This window comes from Ovis canadensis, chromosome 3 (genome assembly GCF_042477335.2).
Source record: "Ovis canadensis isolate MfBH-ARS-UI-01 breed Bighorn chromosome 3, ARS-UI_OviCan_v2, whole genome shotgun sequence".
NCBI classification, from domain to species: domain Eukaryota; kingdom Metazoa; phylum Chordata; class Mammalia; order Artiodactyla; family Bovidae; genus Ovis; species Ovis canadensis.
The window spans coordinates 220,790,833-220,812,231 of NC_091247.1; the positions used below are offsets into that span (position 1 = coordinate 220,790,833).

Consider the following 21,399-nt stretch of genomic DNA (forward strand, 5'->3'; position numbering starts at 1 on the left):
TGGTTAATTCTGCCTGTTCCTGAAATTCATCTAAATGGAATCACAAAGTATGTATACATTTTTAGGTCTTGCTTCTTCGACTCAGGGCAAACCTATCCGATTTCACTGCCAAGGCACCACCCGAGTCCTCAATCACGCCGGCCCAAAGCCTCCTAGGACACTAACTCCAACCCTCTTTCGGATTCCGCGACTCACCCTCCCATCAATTCAGGTTTTCATCACTTCTTTTTTCACAACTTTACTGAGATATATACTTCACATACACTTCATCTTCTTGAAGTCTACAACTGAATACAATTAAATGGCTTCAAGAGTATCCAGAGCTGCTCAACCACCAGCACAATCAACCGAAAGACATCTTCATCGCCCTAGAAAGAACCCGCTGACCCCACTAGCAGGGACACTGCCCAAAGACCTTCTATCCTTCGGCCCCTCCTCCGGGCCGTCAGGCATGCAGACACCGTGGCTCCCTTAGATTCCCTCGCGGGGCTGGTGCTAAAGCGCGCCTTCCTTGCGGTGCTGAGCCGCCCCCACTGCCCCGCATCCGCTCCGCACCCTCGAAACCCAGATCCCCAGTGCTGCTGGCCGGTGTTCCCAGGACCCGACGCTCCGTCAGCCGGCTCGCCTACACACACGCTGCGCCTGCAGCTGTTCCCGCAGGCTTTGCCCGCCTCCGCACCCACGACGGTGGGCCCATCCCAGGCCGCCTCCTTCTCAGCAGCCCGCGGCCGCCGCCGGCAGCGGAACCATAGAGCTGCTCTCCAAGTGGAGAGTAGGCCAGGAGAGGGTGGTCCTTCCGGGTCACGTCTGCGAGAAAGCGGGTGGGCCTTCACCACCAAACCTCTGTGGTCCAGACTTCCGCTCCGGAGGGCGGATCCGCCCCCTTGCGGCGCGCCCGCGCCCCGCCCCAACGCCGGCGGTGACGGAAGCACGCCGGGGTGACCTCACCCGCCAACATGGCGGCGGCGGTAGATTAGGGCAGCGGGTCGGAGCCGCAGCCGCCGCCGCCGCAACCGCGGGTTCGTGTGTGCAGCACCTGCCGCCGCCTCTTTCACTTCTTCGGGTTGCAGGGGCCTGAGCCAGGTGAGGGGAGTAGGGTCGCGGGCAGGCCGCGCCGGGCCCTCTCCCAGCGCCGCCGGAGGTGTCCGAAGGCCGACGCGGGAGACGGAGTGAGAAGCTGAGGGCGCGAGGCCAACCCGCTGCCCCGCAGACTTGCTTGGGCGAGGGTGGGCCTCGGGCGAGGGGTGCGTGCGCGGGGCTCGAGTCTTGGCTCCCGCCCGCTAGCCGGGTCGCGGCTTCTCCCTGAGGTTCCCGGTCCCTCTCCCGGCGGCTCCGACGCCGCTGTCATTTGCTGTTATTATTATTTCACATGTTCAGTTTTCCCACCCGTGGAGACACACGGTTCGCTCTAGGTGGTCTCTCCCTTTGGTCTTTCTCCCACCATCCCAGGGCGTCCCTGAGTGTTTTTCCTTCGTGCTCGAACTTTCCAGGCCTAGGCTTGCCCGCAGGTCCTGGGCCCTGGCCGCCGCCCTGCGGAGTTTGCCCGCTGCCAGCACGAGCGCCGTTCCTCGCGGGGCCAGCTCGCTGTCTCTGCAAGTTTTAAGCGAAACAGACGGTCCCCTCCCTGCTTCCTTTTTTTTTTTTCCTTTACTACTTGGAGCAAAACAAACAAGTCCTGCGAAACTGTCAGTGCGATTTCCCCGGGAGGTTTGGTCCAAACCAGAATGCTGGTCTATGCCCTGACTTGTGTGACCTTGGATGAGTTGCCACACCCTTCTAGTACCTTCTTTTTTTTTTTCCTTCAGTCACCCAGAAAACTAAGCAAGTGTTTGTGTTGATAGTGAACTGTTGATACCTCACATATGCAGCTGGGTAAACTTAAAACACCGTAAATTGCAAATATTTAAACCTTTGTGGAATTTGCTTCGCTTGATAATAGACCGTTAGGGACTTTGAAATCCTTTTACTCCAATTGGTTAGGTACCATTCTCAGGGTTTTTTTGTTTTTTTGTTTTTTTCTTTCCCAAATGATGAATTTACTTATGCCGTCCTGTATCCCTGTAGCTGAGTTCTGTTGAAAGATACATGTGGTTGAGTCCAACCTGTTTTGTAGAGAAAAGGTGCTGATTACCACATCAGTTACTCAATATTTACTCTGTATCTTATTCGGCTAAGCTTTTAGGACAGGTGATTTGCAATAATTGTTTTAGGAATATGTTTCTTTTCTGAAACATTTTAGACATGCAAAACAAGTTTTAACTGTGGTCCTGCCGTCCTGCTTTTTTATCGTGGTTTTTCAAACTTGATTTTGACACATATCTTATTCCACATGAGTGTTCACCGGGAGTTATTAATTAATACGTATTAACAGGGTTCAAAGGAGGGGGTTATCTTCAGCATAGCTGATTTTTTTCTTTAAACAGCTTTATTGAGGTACCATCAAGCCGTGCACGTGTATAGTTATGGACTGTAGAACTGTCATTGCAGTTTTCAACAGCCACGAAAGAAACTCTGTGCCCGGTAGCAGTCATTCTTTATCCCCACACTCTCCTGCCCAGGCAGATCTGTTTTACCTTCTGTCTCTGTAGGTCTGCCAATTCTGGATATTTCATAGGAACAGAAGTATACAATATGTGGGGTTTTGTGACTAGCTTTTTTCATTTCCTGTTGTAGCAGGTATTGGCAGTTCATTCCTTTTTATGGCCACATAATGTTGCAGCGTATGAATAGACCACATTTTACAGATTCACCAGTTAATGGGCAGTTATTTCCACTGTCTTGACTGTTACATACTGCTGCTGTGACCATTCATGTGAACTTTTTTTTTGCCAGGAGAGTGTATGTTTTCTTTTCTCTGTCATATACTTAGGAGTGGAACAGAGAAGCTGACAGTTACATCTCCCTTTTATGCATATTATCTGCATACATGGGAAGCCTGATTACTTACTGTGAAAGTCAAACTACATGTTTGTGGGGAGAGTGAGAGTGAGGCGTTACTCTGTAAGCACGTTATCTTCGTGTGCCAGCTGCTGAGTGGAGACGTTTGTGGATGGCTCTTAACACAGGATTGAACTGACCTCTTCAATTAGGTGTGTTTCAGTTGGAAAGTGATGATGTACACTAAAATAATTTAGTGTCTGCTGAATTTTAAAATGAAATGCTTAGTTGAGTTTCTCAGTTGGACCCAGTGAAATTTCTGCGGTTTCACAATATTTATTAGGATTATGTAACTTTTCTTTGGGAGAAACTTCTAGAATTCTGCAAGAACTAATAAAGTATGGATTTAAAAGATGAAGTTAAAAAGAAAAAAAGTGAAGTTATTGGAGTTCATGTTAATTTCTGGAGCTTTAAAAAACAGTCTTTACTCAAACCACCAATGGGACTGGAGTCTGGGAATCAAAAACTGTTAATTTCGTTTATAACTGAATTATCTGTGGTCTCTCACATTTCTCTTTATACACTGGGATTATAGATCTACTCAACTCCATATGGGAGTATTTAACAATATAATAAGGTTACCATTTTATTTCAGTGGGAGGAAATGGTCTTAAAAACAAAGCTTCCTAAAATAATATAAATACATCATGTTACATTGTAATTGTGCTTGTATTAACAGTTCTGTGGGGTTAAGAAATACAGTATAGGTGTGATATTCTAAGTCAGTATTTCTGAGGTGGGTGTTAGAAGTTTGTCTGTAATAGCAGCCAAGGTGGTGATGATGAGCCAAGGTTGGGAAACAGCTGCAAGACACCCGAGTTGCTGCATATTTGCTTCTCATAAGGTTTTAAAGCAGAATCTAATGGTTGCTGTAGGCGTTCTGGCTACCCTTCAGACAAAATACCCAGTTCCTACACTGCTGTCCTGGCGTTTGCACTGGTCTTCATAGTAGAAATCCAGTTTTAGGGAAAGCAAACTGTTTATTGTGAGATTGTGGGTTTGACATTGTTAATGAAGGATTGCCTATGTATAAACACGGATTAAGTTACCCTGGGCTTCCTCGGGCCATCCGTCTGGCTGACAGCTACCTGTACCTTGAGAGAGGAGCAAACTAAAGGTGTAAGGCAGAGAGAGAAACGGCTGGGCAGCACAGCTGTATTCAGTAGCTTGTTAGAATTGTGCAAAAAACAGGAGTTTCTGTATTGAAGAGCATTCTTGTGTGTAATCATTTCTTGACACCAAGAATACTCACACCTACTTTGAATTAGGTGTTCTAGATGGAATGTAAAGAGTAACAGTGGCTGTGTCTTTCTCATCATTGGAAAGAAGCTTGAGCTGTCTCAGACAGGAGCGTCCTCTGGTGGATGAGGTAGTAGTGGACTGGACCTGAGTGTGGTCCCCTGCTTCCAGGAAGACCAGCTGCCGGGCTCAGAGCACGTGTCCTTTTCCTTTAACCTGTCCCCCTCCCTCCCCGCCACCACCCCATTCTCAAAATTGACGAAATTGCTTCTTTCGCTACTATGGGCGTCTGATATTTGGGACATTGCCTTGTTTTTCTACCGTTTCTTCCTGTTGTCATTCGTGGGAGTATTTTCACTTCTGTGTCCTCTCACGCCGCACGCTGCCAGGCTTGCAGGAGGTGTGTGTTGGAAGGGTGCAGCCCTGCGAGGTCAGAACTGAGGAGAGTGCTCTCCGCCAGGTGGTTGTGCTGTTCACCATCTCTTCTAATTTTCGGCAGATAAATTGTCTACTTCTGTCTCTCCATTAATAAAGTTGAGACTGCTACTTTTTCCTTCCGGTGTGGAGGATTTCTGTGACATTTTCTGTGACAGTACTTCAGCAGTGGAGGTCTCGTGCAAGGGGAATTTGTGGTATGTGTTAGAAACGCAGGAGCCCTTGGTTCAGCATGCTGACTTTAGTCTGCATAGAGTGTGCCAGAGGCAGTGGGTGCCCTGTTCCCAGAGCACCCAGTAGGGGGGCTGAGGGTACACTTGGCATATTGTCGGTGCCTTTGAGAAATTGTAACCGAATACAAGTGCACTGGACATAAAATAGCATGTCTTTTTAATTGAAGTTGATGTGTAATATTATATGTTAGTTATACAGCGTAGTGATTCCAAGGCTTTAAAGGTTACACTCCATTTACAGCTATTATAAAAATTGGCTATATTCCCGGTGTTGTAGACACATAGTAGTGTTTCTGAGGTCTGCCTGCCCCATCAGTTGAAGGAGCTGCCCCAGTGCTCTGAAACTGGCAGCTTAGGCAGAGTTAGAGGAGCTGGACGGATATTTTAACCTCTGGGTGTGCTGTGTTTATGACTAGGATGTCAGACACACATGTGAAGCTTAAAGACTGTATGTTAAACTGAAATGACTTAAATGTGTGTGACCGTCTTCCTCCTTAGTGTGAATCAGTAAGTGTAACAGAAGCATTCATCAACCATGTGGATGTATGGCTGCTGACATGTATACTACGGCTGAGGACTTCCTTGTGCATAGGATGGGGAGTTTGGAAGGTGGAGAATTATGAAGTCATGACTAAGATGGCCTTTGTTATTCAGTCGCCAAGTCATGCCCAACTCTGGTCGGCTTTATGGCATTTATGGTTAGGCAGTTGGGATTTCTAAGGAAATTTGAAGAGCACTAGATTAAAAATCCTAGATGCTTCGTCTGTAGCATCTGGGTTGGTGTGTAATTAAAAGTGTCTTCAGAGATGTGGATTTCTGATAAATACAAGGAGTTTTTTAAATAATTCATTTTATTGTAGTATAGTTGATTTACAATGTTGTGTTAATTTCTTTCTCTTTTTTTCCCACACCATGTGCCTTGTCCGATCTAGTTCCCCAACCAGGGATTGAACCTGGGCCAGGGCAGTGAAAGCACCAAATCCTAACCACTGGACCACCAGGGAATTCCCAATATTGTGGAATTTCTGTTGTTGTTCAGTAGCTACGTCAGTCCAGCTCTTTTCAACCTCATGGACTGCAGCGCACCAGGCTCCTGTCCTTCACTATCTCCTGGAGTTAGCTCAAATTCATGTCCATTGACTAGGTGATGCTATCTAACTGTCTCATCCTCCTTCGTCCCCTTCTCCTTTTGCCTTCTATCTTTCCCAGCATCGGGGTCTTTTCCAGTGAATCAGCTCTTTGCATCAAGTGGCCAAAGTATTGGAGCTTCAGCATCGGTCCTTCCAGTGAATATTCAGGGTTGATTTCCTTTAGGATTGACTGCTTTGTTCTCCTTGCTGTCCAAGGGATTCTCAAGAGTCTTCTCCAGCAGCACAGTTTGAAAGCATCAATTCTTCGGTGCTCAGCCTTGTTTATGGTCCAACTTTCACATCCATACATGAGTACTGGAAAAACCATAGCTTTGACTAAAGGGACCTCTGTTGGCAAAGTGATGTCTCTGCATTTTAATATGCTGTCTAGGTTTATCATAGCTTTCCTTCCAAGGAGCAAGTGTCTTTTAATTTCATGGCTGCAGTCGCTGTCCGAAGTAATTTTGGAGCCCCAGAAAATAACGTGTCGCTGTTTCCACTTTTTCCCCTTCCATTTGCCATGAAGTGATGAGACCAAATGCTATGATCTTAGTTTTTTGAATGTTGAGTTTTAAGCCAGCTTTTTCACTCTCCTTTTTCTCATCCCCATCAAGAGGCTTTAGTTCCTCTTCACTTTCTTCTATTTGAGTGGTGTCTGCATATCTGAGGTTGTTGATAGTTCTCTCAGCAATCTTGATTTCAGCTTGTGATTCATCCAGCATGGCATTTCACATGATGTACTGTGCATAGAAGTTAAATAAGCAGGGTGACAGTATACAGCCTTGTTGTACTCTTTTCCCAACTGAACCAGTCAGGTGTTCTCTGTGGTAATTTCTGCTGTACGTCACAGTGAGTGTTATGCATACGTACACATTCTTTTCCATCGTGGTTTATCACAGGGAGTATACTTCCTCGTGCTGTACAGTAGGACCTTGTTGTTTATCCATTATAGTGTAGTTTGCATCTGCAAACCCCAAAGTCCCGATCCACCCCAGCCCTCCCTCTGCCCCCTCGGCAGCTGCACGCCTGCTCTCCGTGTCTGCCAGTCTGCTGCTGCTTTATAGCTGAGTTCACTCGTGTCATGATTTAGATTCCACATATAAGTGATGGCATGCAGTATTAGTCTTTCTCTTCTGAATTATTTCCCTTAGTGTGATCATCTCTAGGTGCATCTGTGCGGCTGCAAATGGCATGATTTCATTCTTTTTTATGGCTGAGTGATATTCCAGTCCATGCATGCACCTGTGTGTGTGTGTGTGAGTAAACACAACATCATTTTTATCCATTCCTCTGTCAGTGGACATTTAGGTTGCTTCCACGGCTTGGCTATTGTAAACAGTGCTGCACTGGGTGCCTGGATAAATACAAGAAATTTGATTATAACAAATTCTAGAACATTCATCTTTTTTTTTTTTTAATTTAAAGCATTATTCAGAAGATGAGTACTTCTTTGTTCCTCTTAACAAAAACAACTGAGACTTTGCAAAGGTTAAATTTTGTTGTTGATTTCCTCTGTTCTCCTCTCTTTCGGAACTTTACTTAGTAATTTATTCCTTGCTCTCTTTTTATTTCTCATCAGCTTTTGCTGAATGTAAGCATGCTTAAGTCTCTTTCATTGTGACAAAATTAAAGAATTGTCAGACCCTTTGTCTCTGTTCTCAGACTCCTTTCTCCCCTTGAAACTAGACTTTTATGTTCATTCTTTTTAATCTCTTTATATAGTCACCCTTTTATTCTGTGTATTTCAAATTCTCCATACTTTCTTTCATTGTTTATTCATTTATCTTAGTTTGTTTAGTACAGATCTTAAATTTTGTCAACATTCCCTGTCTCTTTTTCCTATTATTGGTTATCTGAATGTTTTTCTTTTATCAGATATTTCTTAAGATCTTAAAACAGTCTGTATCATTGCTTTAAGTAGAAAACAATTGTTTGGAAACCTTAATAAAACACTTTGGTTTGCAGTGACTGTTACGATACATAGTAGGAGTTAAAAGATACAAAGTGATCATGATATAAATAAATCCTGAGTTTGTAACTTGCAGCCTGGTGAGCATAGTATGTATAATTCTGCATGATATATTTGAAAGCTGCCAAAAGAATAGGTCTTTAAAACAGGGGTACGTGGTAGGTAAAACAGTTGGGTACAGTTAGAGAAGTGGAGTTGGACTCGCATTGATTAGGGTATAAGTTAAAGTACCTCCTGAAGAGATTCGGAATAAAGTTGACTTGAGGAAGAGTTCAGAGGCGGGCGGTAAAGGCGGGCAGAGCGGCTCTGCTCCGCAGCGCCATTCAGGGGCCCAGGTCTCTCCTGTCTTGTGCTGCCCCCTGGAGAGGTGTCTGCCATCGTCGTATTTCAAGTCCAGAGAGGAGGTGAGAGGAAGTCTGCAAGGAGAGGACACCCCCTCCTCCCCACCCTCCGCCACCACCCCATTGCACACACAGCTTGTCTCACTGCTCAGGCTCAGACTAGTCGTGTGGCACGCGAAACTGCGGAGGAAACGGCAGGTGTCACCTGCAGCTGCACACCATGGACCCTGCAGGAATGTGAAGGCTTTGATAGTAGAAGAATGAGAACATATTGGCTGGGGGCTGGTGCAGCGTAAAGAGAGGGCAGAGCTACTGTTCTTGCCACACAGGTGAAAGTAGGGTAACTGGGGGGAGAGAGAAAGGGAAGTGTGCTTTTGGCCTGAAATCTGAGTACATGCATTCCCACTGTAAGTAAACTGAAGTTATGTTTTTTAAAGATTACCAAGGATAAGTATGAGAAATATTTATTTTGGTATTTAGTTGAATGGTTGGAGTTAATGGGAGAATGTATTGGCATGTAACAAACTTTAAAAAAAAACACTTTATTTATTTGACGGCATCAACTCTTAGTTGTGGCACTCGGGATATTCCGTTATAGCTCAGGACTCTCGAGTTGGACTCTAGTTGTGTTGTGAGAGCTCAGTTGCCCCTGGGGCATGTGGCGTGTTAGTTCCCTACCAGGGGTGGAACCAGGTCCCCTGCATTGCAAGGTGGATTCCCAACCACTGGCCACCCGGGACATCTCGGTGTGTAATGAACTGTACACTAAAAAAATACTCTTCTGGTTTTAGGTTTTGTACATCTGTAAGTAGACTTTTTCGGAGCTCTGCCGGCCACCCCCATGGCGTCCTCAACTACCGTGCCTCTAGGATTTCACTATGAAACGAAGTACGTGGTTCTGAGCTACTTGGGACTCCTCTCTCAGGAGAAGCTGCCAGAGCAGCATGCTTCCTCACTCCAAGGTATCGTCTTTGGCTTGTGGTTGAATTAAGTAGTAATAATTAATGTGTGCCAAAATGTGTGTCTGAGCACTGTATAGCCATGGCTATGAGTCTGAATAATGCTTCAGCTCTTAAAGACTGACACTTCACTCTGTCCCTTCCCAACCCCTGATCCATTCCCAGAAGCATGACTTTTAATTTTTTTTTAATAGCTTGATTTTTTTTTTTTTTTTGGTTGCACCACTTGGTTTGAGAGGACTTAATTCCCTAACCAGGGATTGAACCTGTGCCCCTTGCAGTAGAAGCATGGATTCTTAACCCCTGGACCACCAGGGGAGGCCCACCAGCTCAATATTTTGAATGATTGCCATTGGTAGAGGTAAAAAACATACTAAATACATGTAAATAAATAGAACTACATCTGCCTTTGGAGATTTCCTACTTAACAGGATACAGATTAGAATTAAATAATTATTTTTGAAGTTTATAACAAGTTCTTAGAATTATGTTTTTTCAAGGATATTAAGTTTCTTTAATTGAAGTATAGCTTGTTTACAATGCTGTATTAGTTTTAGGTGTGCAGCAGTGATTCAGTTATAGGTAAATGTCAGTTCTTTTTCAGATTCTTTCATCTTCTAGGTCGTTAGAAATACTGAGTATAGTTCTCTGCACTGTACAGTAGGTCCTTATTTATCTGTTCTTCATATAGTAGTAAGGATATTAGATTTAAACGGTGGATTAATCTCTCAGACTTAGAGAGTTTGTAGCACAGTTCTTTGTACTGTATTTTAATTTGCCAGACGAAGCTTGCTAGAGTCTGAGTCAGTCTGCCTTGTTAAGATGTAGCATCATTTTCTTGAGTATTCTCATCATGGATTTCACTATGGCCATGGAGGTCGTTCTCTTCTGCTGTTTTAGCTCAGGAAGTGTCCTGCCGAGATTCAGAAAAGATGGGACCCCGGAGCCATCCCAGCTACAGGAATGGCCAGCGACGTCTTAACAGAGCTTGGAAATGCCGACACATAACTCGAGGGTGTGTTGCGTTTTAAACATCAAATCATATTTTGAATTCACTGAGCTCAGTAGCTGCTTACACAAAATTACATCAAAATAGCTTCAAAGACACGATAAAAGAAAATTTTTTTCCTACTAAAATTTATTATTTAAATAATATACCAAATATTTAATTTATTATTTCCCTAAACTCAGACAGCAGCTGTTTTACTTTCTGTTGTCTTCTGATATTACTCAGTATTCGCATAGTTTTCAAGAGCTTCCCAGGAGGCACTAGTGGTGAAGAATCCACCTGCCAGTGCAGGAGATTCAAGAGACCTGGGTTTGATCTCTGGGTCGGGAAGATCCCCCAGAGAAGGAAATGGCACCCGACTCCAGTGTTCTTGCCTGGAGAATCCCATGGGCAGAGGGGCTGCCGTCCACGGGGCCACAAACAGTGGACGCGACCGAGCGCTGCTGCAGGATTTTTGAACAGTTGTAACAGTTGATCACAGTGATTGTGGTGATTTTTTTCCCCCACCATTTTATCATGTTTACATGTTTTTGTATTGTATCTCCATTATTGCATGTCTAAACGTTTCCATCTTTTTAAACATCGATAGACTGCGATACAGTTTTTGGTTTACCACAGGACCCCTTTTATCTAGGTCACTAACACTGGTAATAGGGCTTTTACTGAAGAAGTCAAGGCAAGAAGGAATTCTTAACAAAGTGGTTGTTACAAGAAATTTTAGTTAAAATGTTAATAAATGTACATTTACTTAGTAATTTTGGTGTATGGTCAAGGCATTTTTCTTTCTGAATATGAATCTGTTGATTGGAATTCCATGTCCTCTTTCTACCATAAACTAAACTTCCATATCTATTATGTGCACCTTAAAATTTATGCTCAGCATGGAGTAAGCACATAGAAGCATTTGTAGTTTCATTGAAGAGACGTTCTAGATTTTCATGATTTTTTCCCCTCTATTACAGTTGTTTCTCTCACAGCTAACTTAAGGTGGTATTTTTAAAAGCAGCTTCACAAAACATAGTTTTGCTTTCAGCAAGCCTCACTACATATCATACTTCAGTGATATCTGTAATTTTAAGTCAGTTATACCATTTCAGTGACCAGTATAACTTTACTGGTTATACTGTATACTGGTTTACTGGTTATATTGGATTTACCTACCCCTACCCCTGACCCCAAATTGAAAGCGCAGAGTCCTAAGCACTGGACTGCCAGGAAGTCCCAGTATTCCCAATATAACAGATAGCCTGGGAGAACGATAACTGACTCTTGGCAGGCACACGCCCTGAACACGTGTGCTGGCTGGCGTCTACCATCTGTCTGCATGTGCTCAACCTGCAGTGGGTCTGGTAACTCAGCACATTATTTGTAGAGAGGGTAGTGAAGAGCAGTTCTTTATGTTGCTTCCCCCTACCGCTAATGGTTATTTACCTTTGTAAATTGTCCAGAGTCAAGCTGCAGAACCAAAAAGGAGCGAGCAGTCATGTGGTCGCTGCACCTGCCTAGTTATTTCATTGCCAGCCATGGAGAGGGCTCGATCCGAGGAACTTAGCCTTCAGTTTGTCATGCTCGGCACACACAGGGATGCTGGGGCTCCTGCAGGCCACCCCTCCCAGCCACCCACCCCTCCAGTTTACATGCAGTGAAAGCCATCCATTATTTCATGTAACACCTGATTAAGGTAATTGTCAGTAGAATCTCAATTAGCATAACAGGGATAGTAATTTTGCAGTGTTGACCTCAGCACCCCAGATTCAGTCAAGTGAGTAAGTCCCAGACAGACTAATTGGTCTTTTTTCAGATAATCACTTCCTTTCTTTAGGCCATGCTATGCGGCAGGTGGGATCTCAGTTCCCAGACCAGGAATTGAACCCACACGCCCTGCATTGGAAATGCGGAGTCTCAACCACCTGCTCTCCAGGCTTGAAACATTACAGTCATCCTTTACCTCTCATCTCTGCTTCCTTCCTCTTTCTTTGTCTACTGTTGTTAACTGTTAGAGTTCTGTGACAGTTCTCCCATTTTCTTTAAATCCTGCCTCAGGTTTTGAAAGAAATGTCTCCTGATTTTCCCCTTCATTTCCTGTGTTCTCCATCATGTAATTTGAAGGCCACAAGCAAGCTGCACTTGCTCACATCACCTCTCACATCAGGAGCCCACAGGTGCTCTTTTCCCTCAGTCTACCCTGCAGAAGGCCCCGTTACCTGTTGCGTCTCCTGGCGACTGTCGCTTTAGACTGTCAATGAGCCATGCATATTCCTACTAATTTGTTCACTTGAGCTGAGTTGCCCCTGTGACAGTTGTTGTTGTTCAGTTGCTAAGTCGTGTCTAACTCTCTGCAAGCCCATGGACTTCAGCACACTAGGCTTTCTTGTCCTTCACTACCTCCCGGAGTTGCTCAAACTCATGTCGGTTGAGTCAGTGATGCCATCTAACCATCTCATCTTCTGTTAACACATCTTCTCCTCTTTCCCTCAGTCTTTCCCAGCCTCATGGTCTTTTCCAGTGAGTCAGCTCTTTGCATCAGGTGGCCAAAGTATTGGAGCCATAGCATCAGTCCTTCCAATGAATATTCAGGGTTGATTTCCTTTAGGATTGACTGGTTTGATCCAAGGGACTCTCAAGAGTCTTCTCCAGCAGCACAGTTCAAAAGCATCCATTCTTAGGCACTCAGCCTTCTTTATGGTCCAACCTTCACATCCATACATGACTATTGGAAAAACAATAGCTTTGACTCTACAAAACTTTGTTGGTAAAATGATGTCTCTGCTTTTTAATACGCTGTCTAGGTTTTTCATAGCTTTCCTTCCAAGGAGCAAGCATCTTTAATTTCATGGCTGCAGCACCATCCGAAGTGATTTTGGAGCCCAAGAAAATAAAATCTGTCACCGTTTCCACTTTTCCCTATCTGTTTGCCATGAAGTGGTGGGACCAGAAGCCATGATCTTGGTTTTTTGAATGTTGAGTTTTAAGCCAGCTTTTTCACTCTCCTCTTTCATCCTCATCAAGAGACTTTAATACTTTTTGCCTTTAGGGGTGGTATTATCTGCATATCTGAGGTTGTTGATGTTTCTCGCAGCAATCTTGATTCCAGCTTGTGATTTATCCAGCCCAGGATTTCGCTTGATGTACTCTGCATATATTAAATAAGCAGGTGACAGTATTCAGCCTTGTTGTACTCCTTTCCCAGTTTTGAACCCATCTGTTGTTTCATGTCCAGTTGTAACTGTTGCTTCTTGACCTGCATACAGATTTCTCAGGAGGCAGGTAAGGTGGTCTGGTATTCCCATCCCTTTAAGAATTTTCCAGTTTGTTGTGATCCACACAGTCACAGCCTTTTGCATACTCAGTGAAGCAGAAGTGGATGTTTTTCTGGATTTCCTGTGACAGTGGTTCCTGATGATTCCCCAGACCTGTTTCTCTTTCTGTCTGAGGCATGAAGGAAAGTGCATCTAAGCAGGGCCATGAGACTGGTCCTAGCCAGTGGAACTCAGGTGCTGGGGTTTGTGTCACTTCCAGGCTGTGGCATTTAAGGGCCAGTGTGCCTTCTCCTCATTGTGTTTCCCTTGCCTGTGGTGTGTGTAGGCTGATTGAAGGGGGAGAGGTGTTCCCTGAGTTTGCAGTCACGGGAGCACACCGCCACCCGCAGGACACAGTCTTGCCTCCAGTCCCCAGATTAGATATGGCGCACACGCACACAGGAGGGATGCACCTTTGGGTTAAGTTGCTGAAGTCACCGCCTTTATTTATTATTGCAGCCTAGGTTCCTGTCCTCATTAGTGTGTCTCCCCTGTATGCACATTAGGGTGACCAGCTGTCCAGTTTGCCCAGGCTTGAGTAAAACTGGGAAAGTCCTGGGCAAACTAGATGAGTTGGTTACTCAAATACGTACATATGTTCCCATCTACCCAGATTCCACTTACTTATGATATTTTTTAACTGTAACAAACTTCACAGTCCACAAAAACCAGGCCTTTTCAAGCCCTGTGATTTATTAAGTTTGTAAAGACCTACGCATTTATGTGAGCCTGTGTTAATCAGGTTTTTTCCTTCTGCGTGAGCGTAGAACTTTTTTCTACCCAAATCTTGTAGATCTGAGAGGTTTACCTGCTTTGATGTCTCTGTTTTGCTTTTGAAATTTGGTTGTCACCCTTGTATTGCTTCCTTAAGCCCAAGTACACAGTACTGTATGTAAATGCAGATGTGTGTGCTGACCTCTCGGGGAAGCTTGGGCTCTAACTGCTGTCTCTGCTGCTTTGCTCTCCAGTTTGTTATCTGAAGCCTGAGGGAGTCTCCCTTCTGTGCCCTGCTGTTATAAATAGAGCCTCTGCAGCGTGCATTGGTGCAGTGTGGTTAGGGTTTGGTTTCAAGTTCATGAAGCAATAGGTGTGAGAAAAAGAGGCTAAAGAAGGTGGCCCTATCATTACTCAATATTTCTGTCACATGAAATGTCTTTCATTTTTTCCTCAGTGAGTCATGTGCTGGGTGCATAACTTCTCCTTAAATAGTTAACTCTGTGCTTTTCCAAACGTTGTCAGCTCGACTGGACTCCGTTAGTTTGTGTTGAATGTGTTCAACGTTATATATTCTGACTAGCAGAAGTCCTGCCGATTTGTGTATGTGATCCCAAATAACAACTTGTTACGTCCAACTTTGCTTGTATTAATACAGAGCACCCTGCTGTTGTAGTCATTAATAGGGATTCACTAAGACATGTCTTAGGTTAGGAAGGAGAGTAGGCTCGTGTCTGTTGATTAGTAATGTGACTGTTGAATGCATGTCGTGGTGCTGGCTGGCTGTTCATCCAGCGGTAAACACTGATCCCCCATTCTACTCTCCCCTCCCCCTCTAGGCAGACACTGTTCTCCTTCTGTCTCTCTGAGTCTCACTGGAGTGAAATCGCAGTGTCTGGCCTCTTGTGTCCAGCTTGTTTTGCTTAGCGTCGTGTCTGTCAGGGTCACCTGTGTCGCAGCATTTTTCAGACTTTTTCTCCTTTTTAAGGCTGACTCTGTTGCCTTGTGTGTAGAAAGCTTGTTTTGTTTACCCATTCATCTGGCTGGTAGACATTGGGTTGTCTCTGCCCTTTGACGGTGGTGAGTAACGCAGTGATAGAAATTGGTGTACGGATGGTCTGAGTGTCAGCTCGCCATTCTTTGGGGCGTACACCCAGGTGTGAAATGGCTGGGTCATCCTGCGCGTAAGTGTTTTGAGCACATGCCACCCTTTTTTCCCCAGTTGCTGCATTATGTTACAGTCCAGTCAGCGGTGCCCAGGGGTTCTGATTTCCCCACGCCCTCACCGGCATTGCTGTTTTCTGCCCTTTTGTCGCAGTTCTCCTAATGAGTAAGAAGTGGTATCTCCTTGTGATAGCTCATTTCTTTTTATTGCTGAGTAATATTTCATTGTGTGGATGTACCACAGTTTGTTTATCCATTCACCTATTGAAGAACATCTTGGTTACTTCCAAGTTTTGGCAGTTACATATAAAACTCTGATGAACATTCTGTGCAGCTTTTGTATAGATGTGAGTTTCTAACTCTCTTGGATAATACAGAGGAGCATGATTGCCAGAGCTTATGGTGAGAGTATGTTTAGCTTTGTTAGAAGCTACTAAGGTGTGTTCTAAAGGGGCTGTACTATTCCCACTAGCAGTATAAGAGGGTTCCCATTTCTCTGCTTCTTTACCAAATTTGCTGTTCTTGTTTTAAAATAGTCTTTACTTACCTGGCAGCACAGGGCCCTAGTTGGCTGTGTGCAGGAGTTGAGGCATGTGGCCTCTTAGTTGAGGCATGTGGCATCTAGTTCCTTGACCTAGGATTGAACCCACGCCCCCTTCATTGGGAGCACAGAGCCCTAGCCACTGGGCTGTTGGAGCAGTCCCTGTTGTTCGTATTTTTTTGCTTATAGCTATCCTGGTGGTGCGCAGTGGTAGCTCCCTGTGGTTTTAATTTGCAGTATTCTTGCCTGGAGAATCCCATGGACGGAGGAGACTGGTGGGCTACAGTCCACGGGGTCGCAGAGTCGGACACAACTGAGCGACTTCACTTTCTTTCACTTAATATCTAAAGATGCTGAACATCTTTTCATGTGCTTAGTGGCCATTTGTATAATTGGAGAAATATTCATATACTTTGTCCATTTTAAAATTGGGTTATTTGTGTTTCTGTTGTTAAATTGTAAGAATTCTTTATAGCAGACCCTTATAAGAGATATATACATATATATAGTTCCAGATAGTGTCTTCCATTTTGTGCTTTGTCTCTTCTCGGACATGTAGAAGTTTTAAATTTTTAATATAATCTTGTTTGTTTATGTTTTCTTTGATTTCTAGTTTTTTGGTGTTATATCTAAGAAACAATTGCCTAATCCGGGTCACACATATTTTCACCTGTTTACTTCCAAGAGCTTTACACTTTTTAGCTCTTCAGTTTAGATCTTTGATCCATTTTGAATTAATTGTTTTATTACCATTCAGGAATTTTTAAAAATTTTAAAAATTGAAGTTAGTTGATCGACAATGTTATGCTAATTTCTGCTGTACAACAAAGTGAGTTAGTTACACATATATGCATTATTTTTTTATATTCTTTTCCATTATGATTTATCCCAGGAGATTGGGTATAGTTCCCTGTGCTGTACAGTAGGACCTTATTGTTTGTTGAATTAATTTTCTTATGTGAAGTATGGGGGTCCAGATTCATCCTTTTATGTAGGAATATCAAGTTGTTCCAGCACCGTTTGTTGTAAAGCCTATAGGTTTCTTCATTGAATATCTTTTTACCCTTATCAAAAATCATTTGACCTTAAATATATGGGTTTATTTCTGGCTCTCAGATTCCGCTTGTTTATATGTCAGTTCTTACACCATTACCACATTATGTTGACTGCTTACAGCTTTGTAGTAAGTTTTGAAATTGTGAAGTATGAGTAATCCTTCACCCTTGTTCTTTTTCAAAATTGCTTTGACCATGTTCTGTCTTTTGCAGTTCTGTTTGAATTTCAGGACTGAGTTGTCCATTCCCAGAGGCAGTTGGAATTTTGATGGGATTGCACTGACTCCGTAGGTCAGTTTGGAGAGTATCACCATCTCAGGTCAGCTTTCAGACCAGTCTTATAATCTGATCCCAGGTTCTGGTTCAGTTCCCTATTCCTGGGGTTGTGCGCTTTTTAAGTTTCTTCTCGGGTCTGTGAGGAGCAGGAGATGTTTGATCCTGACTACTGTGAACCCAGACTCTGAGTGGGTGCTCACTGGACTTTCTTGTCTAGTCTGAACATCTTCATTCCTGTCAAAACAAAGATCGTGGAGCACTGCCCCACACCTGCTGCACCAGGTGCTCCATGGGGCCTGGGAATCGGTGTCTTCACTTGTTGCTTCATTATTGCTTAATATTCTCTTGGTGCTTCTAATGTGCCCCCATTTAGGGAACCATAGATTTAGAAAACATTCTTGCTCTCAGAGGTCTAGGCCATACATAAAACTGTTCTAAGCTTGTTGATCTGATACTCATTTGAGTGCCTTTTGGGGCTGGAATATGATGGTTGCTGAGTCACCTGACCCTTTCTTTGACATTGAGGTGGGTGGGATTTAAGTGTGATAAAGTTTGTTTATCTTTGAAATATTTTTCTGGATTTATAGTGCAGGATTTATGCTACATTGGTCCTGTGTGTAGCTCTGTGCTTTTGAAAGTCAGGGTGGAGTGGGGGTTGATTAAAAGAAAATCAGTGACTCTGTCTATGTCATTGGTTAGCTGAAGAAATAGCCTTTTGTATCCTGACAGCAGTAAACTTTCTACTGGTTTAGGTTTCCACATGGCTTATTATCAAGTATGACAACTTGTCGTGTGTGATTAGCGTCACATTAGTCTCATGAGAATAGGTACGCCTTTAATCAGCTGCTTTCCTTTAATCTGACAGGATGAGGCGTATGGTAACCAAGACATTATTGTCATTTTCTTTGTGGCGTGGTGGTGGTATTGGGAGTGGTGTGATGGGTGTGGGGATGTGTATATGTTTTAGGCATGCAGAGTTTCCTAAGAGGCAGAAGGCAAATAAAGCATTCATATATTCCTTATTTTTAATTCATTATACTTCAGAAATTGTAATCATATGTTTTTGAATTTAGTAATAATGTTTCTTATCAGAATATCTACTTTCTAATCTGATTTCTGTATAATTTATTTGTGCCTGGGCGAGCCATCTAAATTTACTAAGTCCCATATTCTTTGTATGAGATGGGTGGACTAACCTGACCTTTTCGGATCTAAAATTCTGTGATTCAGACGTTGGTGAAGACCTTCGTGAACATGAGATGATGGCTGAGGTCTTACTCTTGCCATCCCTCCTCCGCAGTTTCCTCTGTCACAGGCTGGCACCATAAATGTTCTCGTTACTGTCCTGTGTGTGTGGTTGGCCTGTATTCCTACTCTCTTCCATTAAATGATTACTCTTTTTCTGTATTTCTTTTAACCTTTTAAAATATTTGAGGTAGCCTCAAAATATGCTGATAACTTTTACAAATCCGTCTGAATCTGTTAATAAGTTTCATTCTGTTGCCTCCTTTCTTGTGTCCCTTCTTCCCAGCAAGCTTGTCGGGTTATACATTGTAATCCTTTGAGTCTTCATCACAGAGACAGTGACAGCTGTTGATGTCAAGTATTTGTGTATTCTTTTAGTCTTTACTTGACACAAGTCTAGGACCAAGGGACTAGCTCAAATAGTTTGTAATCAGGTCAGACTGATGATAATGAACTATAAAATCATTGGTACAAGACAGTATATATTTAAGTATTAGACTGCGTGGCACAGATTAAATGATGTACACGTTCAGTGTCAATGATACGTAAGTAGTCAGTGAAGATACTGTGGAAAAGTAGAGACTTAAATTCGTCCTTGCAGGGAGTTCCCTTGTGGTTCAGTGGTGAGGACTTGGCACTTTCATTCCTGAGGGCCTAGTTCAATCCCTGGTCAGGGAACTGAGATCCTGCAAGCCATGTGGCATCGCCAAAAAAAGAGAAATTGGTCCTTGCAGGGTGGACAGAATTAAATAACCAGGAAAAGGAAGAGTCCAAGTTAGGTAAAAATGCCTTTTTTTGTTAGTGAGTAAATTGGCAGTGAGTGTCTACCGGTGGGAAGAGGAATTAATTTTTTTTAATTTTACACCATGTGTCATTTAATGTGGCTTATAATTAGGACATAATGGAAGTAAGTAAGTTGTAATGAAATCAGAATAGGAAGACTGTACGTTTCCATAGTGGGAGCAGCAGATCACAGGTGTGTTGTCTGCAGGGTCCTGTACAGTCGTCTTAGCACTGAGCAGTGAACTTGGTTCTGAGGCAAGGCCAAAGCAAAGTGGAGGTGGGCAGTAGCTCCTCCTGTCCCTGGGAGCGTGCTCCGGGATTCTCATGTGGTGCCAGATGCTGCGTGTTCCGTAGTAATGGGTGGGTAGTTTACATGGTCTGGACACGACGACTATGACTCAGGTCTCAGGATCCCACCAGATTTCATCACACTAGTCAGAATGGTGTGCAGTCTAAAATTAATAAATTTTGTTTCTAAAATTTTTTGTGCAGTATTTGGGACTGTGGCTGATGCGGTTAGCTGAACCCACAAAGGGAACTACTGTATTTAGTTCCCAGAAGCAGCTATTGCTATTTTAAGGGGAATGTTATTCTTTAAGAGAATTGTTTTTCACGTAGAGCTTTATTACATAGGACACAAAGAAATGCAGTAGAAACTGTCAATATCAAACACAGTGTTACATTTCAAAACTCTTGTCTCTGTGGAATTCTGGATAAAAGCTAAGGAAATGGCACTGAAGTGCACTCAGTTGAAACAGATAGTTGATACCGTCTGGGGATTTTTCTGATGATCCAGCTTAATTTGAGGATAAATTCTAGAATGCGTGGAATGGAGGTACTGCCTCTTATGTGAGGAAACCTTATAATAAGTTTATCTGGCAGGCTGTATTGACTGGCAAGAGTCTATTTCTGAGTAAGGACAGGTCAGGAGCAAGCTAGCAGATATTGAGTTTGAGATGATTTTGTATAACTTAAAGGGCTGACTCAAGCTTTTCAGCCTGGTGTTTATCCTGCTTCTGTTGTGGAATTATGTTTGAAGAATTTTTCTTAAAAGCACTGTGTTTGCTGTAGCTCATGGCAGTGACTGACCAAAATTCTTACATTCTTGAGCATGGCAGAGATTATTTGAGCCCGGAGGAAGTCTGAAGTCAAGTCCCTTAGAGATAGGTCACATTGGGAAAGGTAGAACACCAGGAACCTTCTGGTATTTAGGACTGTAGCGTCCTGGTGAAATGTATCAGATGAATTTATTGTGAAATGTACCCTTATAGTTAAAAAGTTAACTTTTCTTCTGCATTTTTTGATACAAATTAATTAAACTCTGTTGGACATGTGTTCAGGAAAAGATACATTTTAGTTTTAGATCAGTTGATATTAAACCCTAAGCTGTTCTCTGTTGCAGCAGTTGGAGAACAAGAGTAACTGCTGGTGTTGAAGCAGATGCTTCGGCATGACGTAGACTGAAGTTTATTCCTGCTGCTCCAGACTTGGAGTGTACTGAAAGCAGGTTCTGCGTGAACACCGTTAGTTAGGGGTCCATGGGCAGCTGATTCTGTGCACACTGTGCAGCGTTAGCAACGTTTAGCGATTCAGAAGGGGTGGAGAGTGGGGTCACTGTCTGTGGAGTGTTCTTTAATTTTGGCTGCCTGGGCCTCTGCTGCCTTGCAGGGCTTTTCTCTGGTCGCAGCGCTCAGGGCTGCTCTCGAGCTGTGGTGCTCAGGCTGCTCGTGGCCGCAGAGCGCAGGCTCAGCACTCGCTGTGCGCGGACTCGGTCGCTCTGCAGCATGTGGCATCCTCCTGGACCAGGGGTTTAACTCGGGTCCCCGCATTGGCAGGCGGGCTCTTAACCCCCGGACCACGAGGGAGCCCCCTGTTGAGCATTTTTGATGTGGTGGAACTTACCTCTTCGCCCTTGACAGCTTCCCTTTGTGACAGGTATTGTTTTCCTGTGTCAGTAACAGCACGGGTTCGAGAAGGCTGTTTTCCTTGCCTGAGGTCCTGTGTAATGAACTGGAGTGCTTGGCTGGAAAGCTTTCCTTCCCCTCTGTGGAGATGCCTTCCAGAAAGCCA

The 21,399-nt window shown here is 43.7% G+C and overlaps 1 protein-coding gene and 1 non-coding gene across 12 annotated transcripts in view; one reads left to right on the plus strand and one right to left on the minus strand.

The window, feature by feature from the left end:
• Positions 1-909: 909 nt before the first annotated feature.
• BCL2L13 (BCL2 like 13) overlaps positions 910-21,399 on the plus strand; it is a 47,974-nt gene continuing 27,484 nt past the window's right edge. For 5 of the 11 annotated variants that reach the window (XM_069585955.1, XM_069585959.1, XM_069585958.1 and 2 more), the window contains exons 1-2: positions 913-1,083; positions 9,076-9,246. In XM_069585955.1, coding sequence (XP_069442056.1) covers positions 9,126-9,246 — 121 coding nt within the window. In that variant the 5' untranslated portion in view covers positions 913-1,083; positions 9,076-9,125. Of the gene's footprint in view, positions 1,084-9,075; positions 9,247-10,143; positions 10,259-21,399 lie in introns of those variants that run through there. The other 6 variants (XR_011256203.1, XM_069585966.1, XM_069585957.1 and 3 more) reach the window with 4 other exon arrangements.
• On the minus strand, positions 5,777-5,848 carry TRNAE-UUC (transfer RNA glutamic acid (anticodon UUC)). Its single transcript has one exon. It is a non-coding gene; the product is annotated as a tRNA-Glu (tRNA).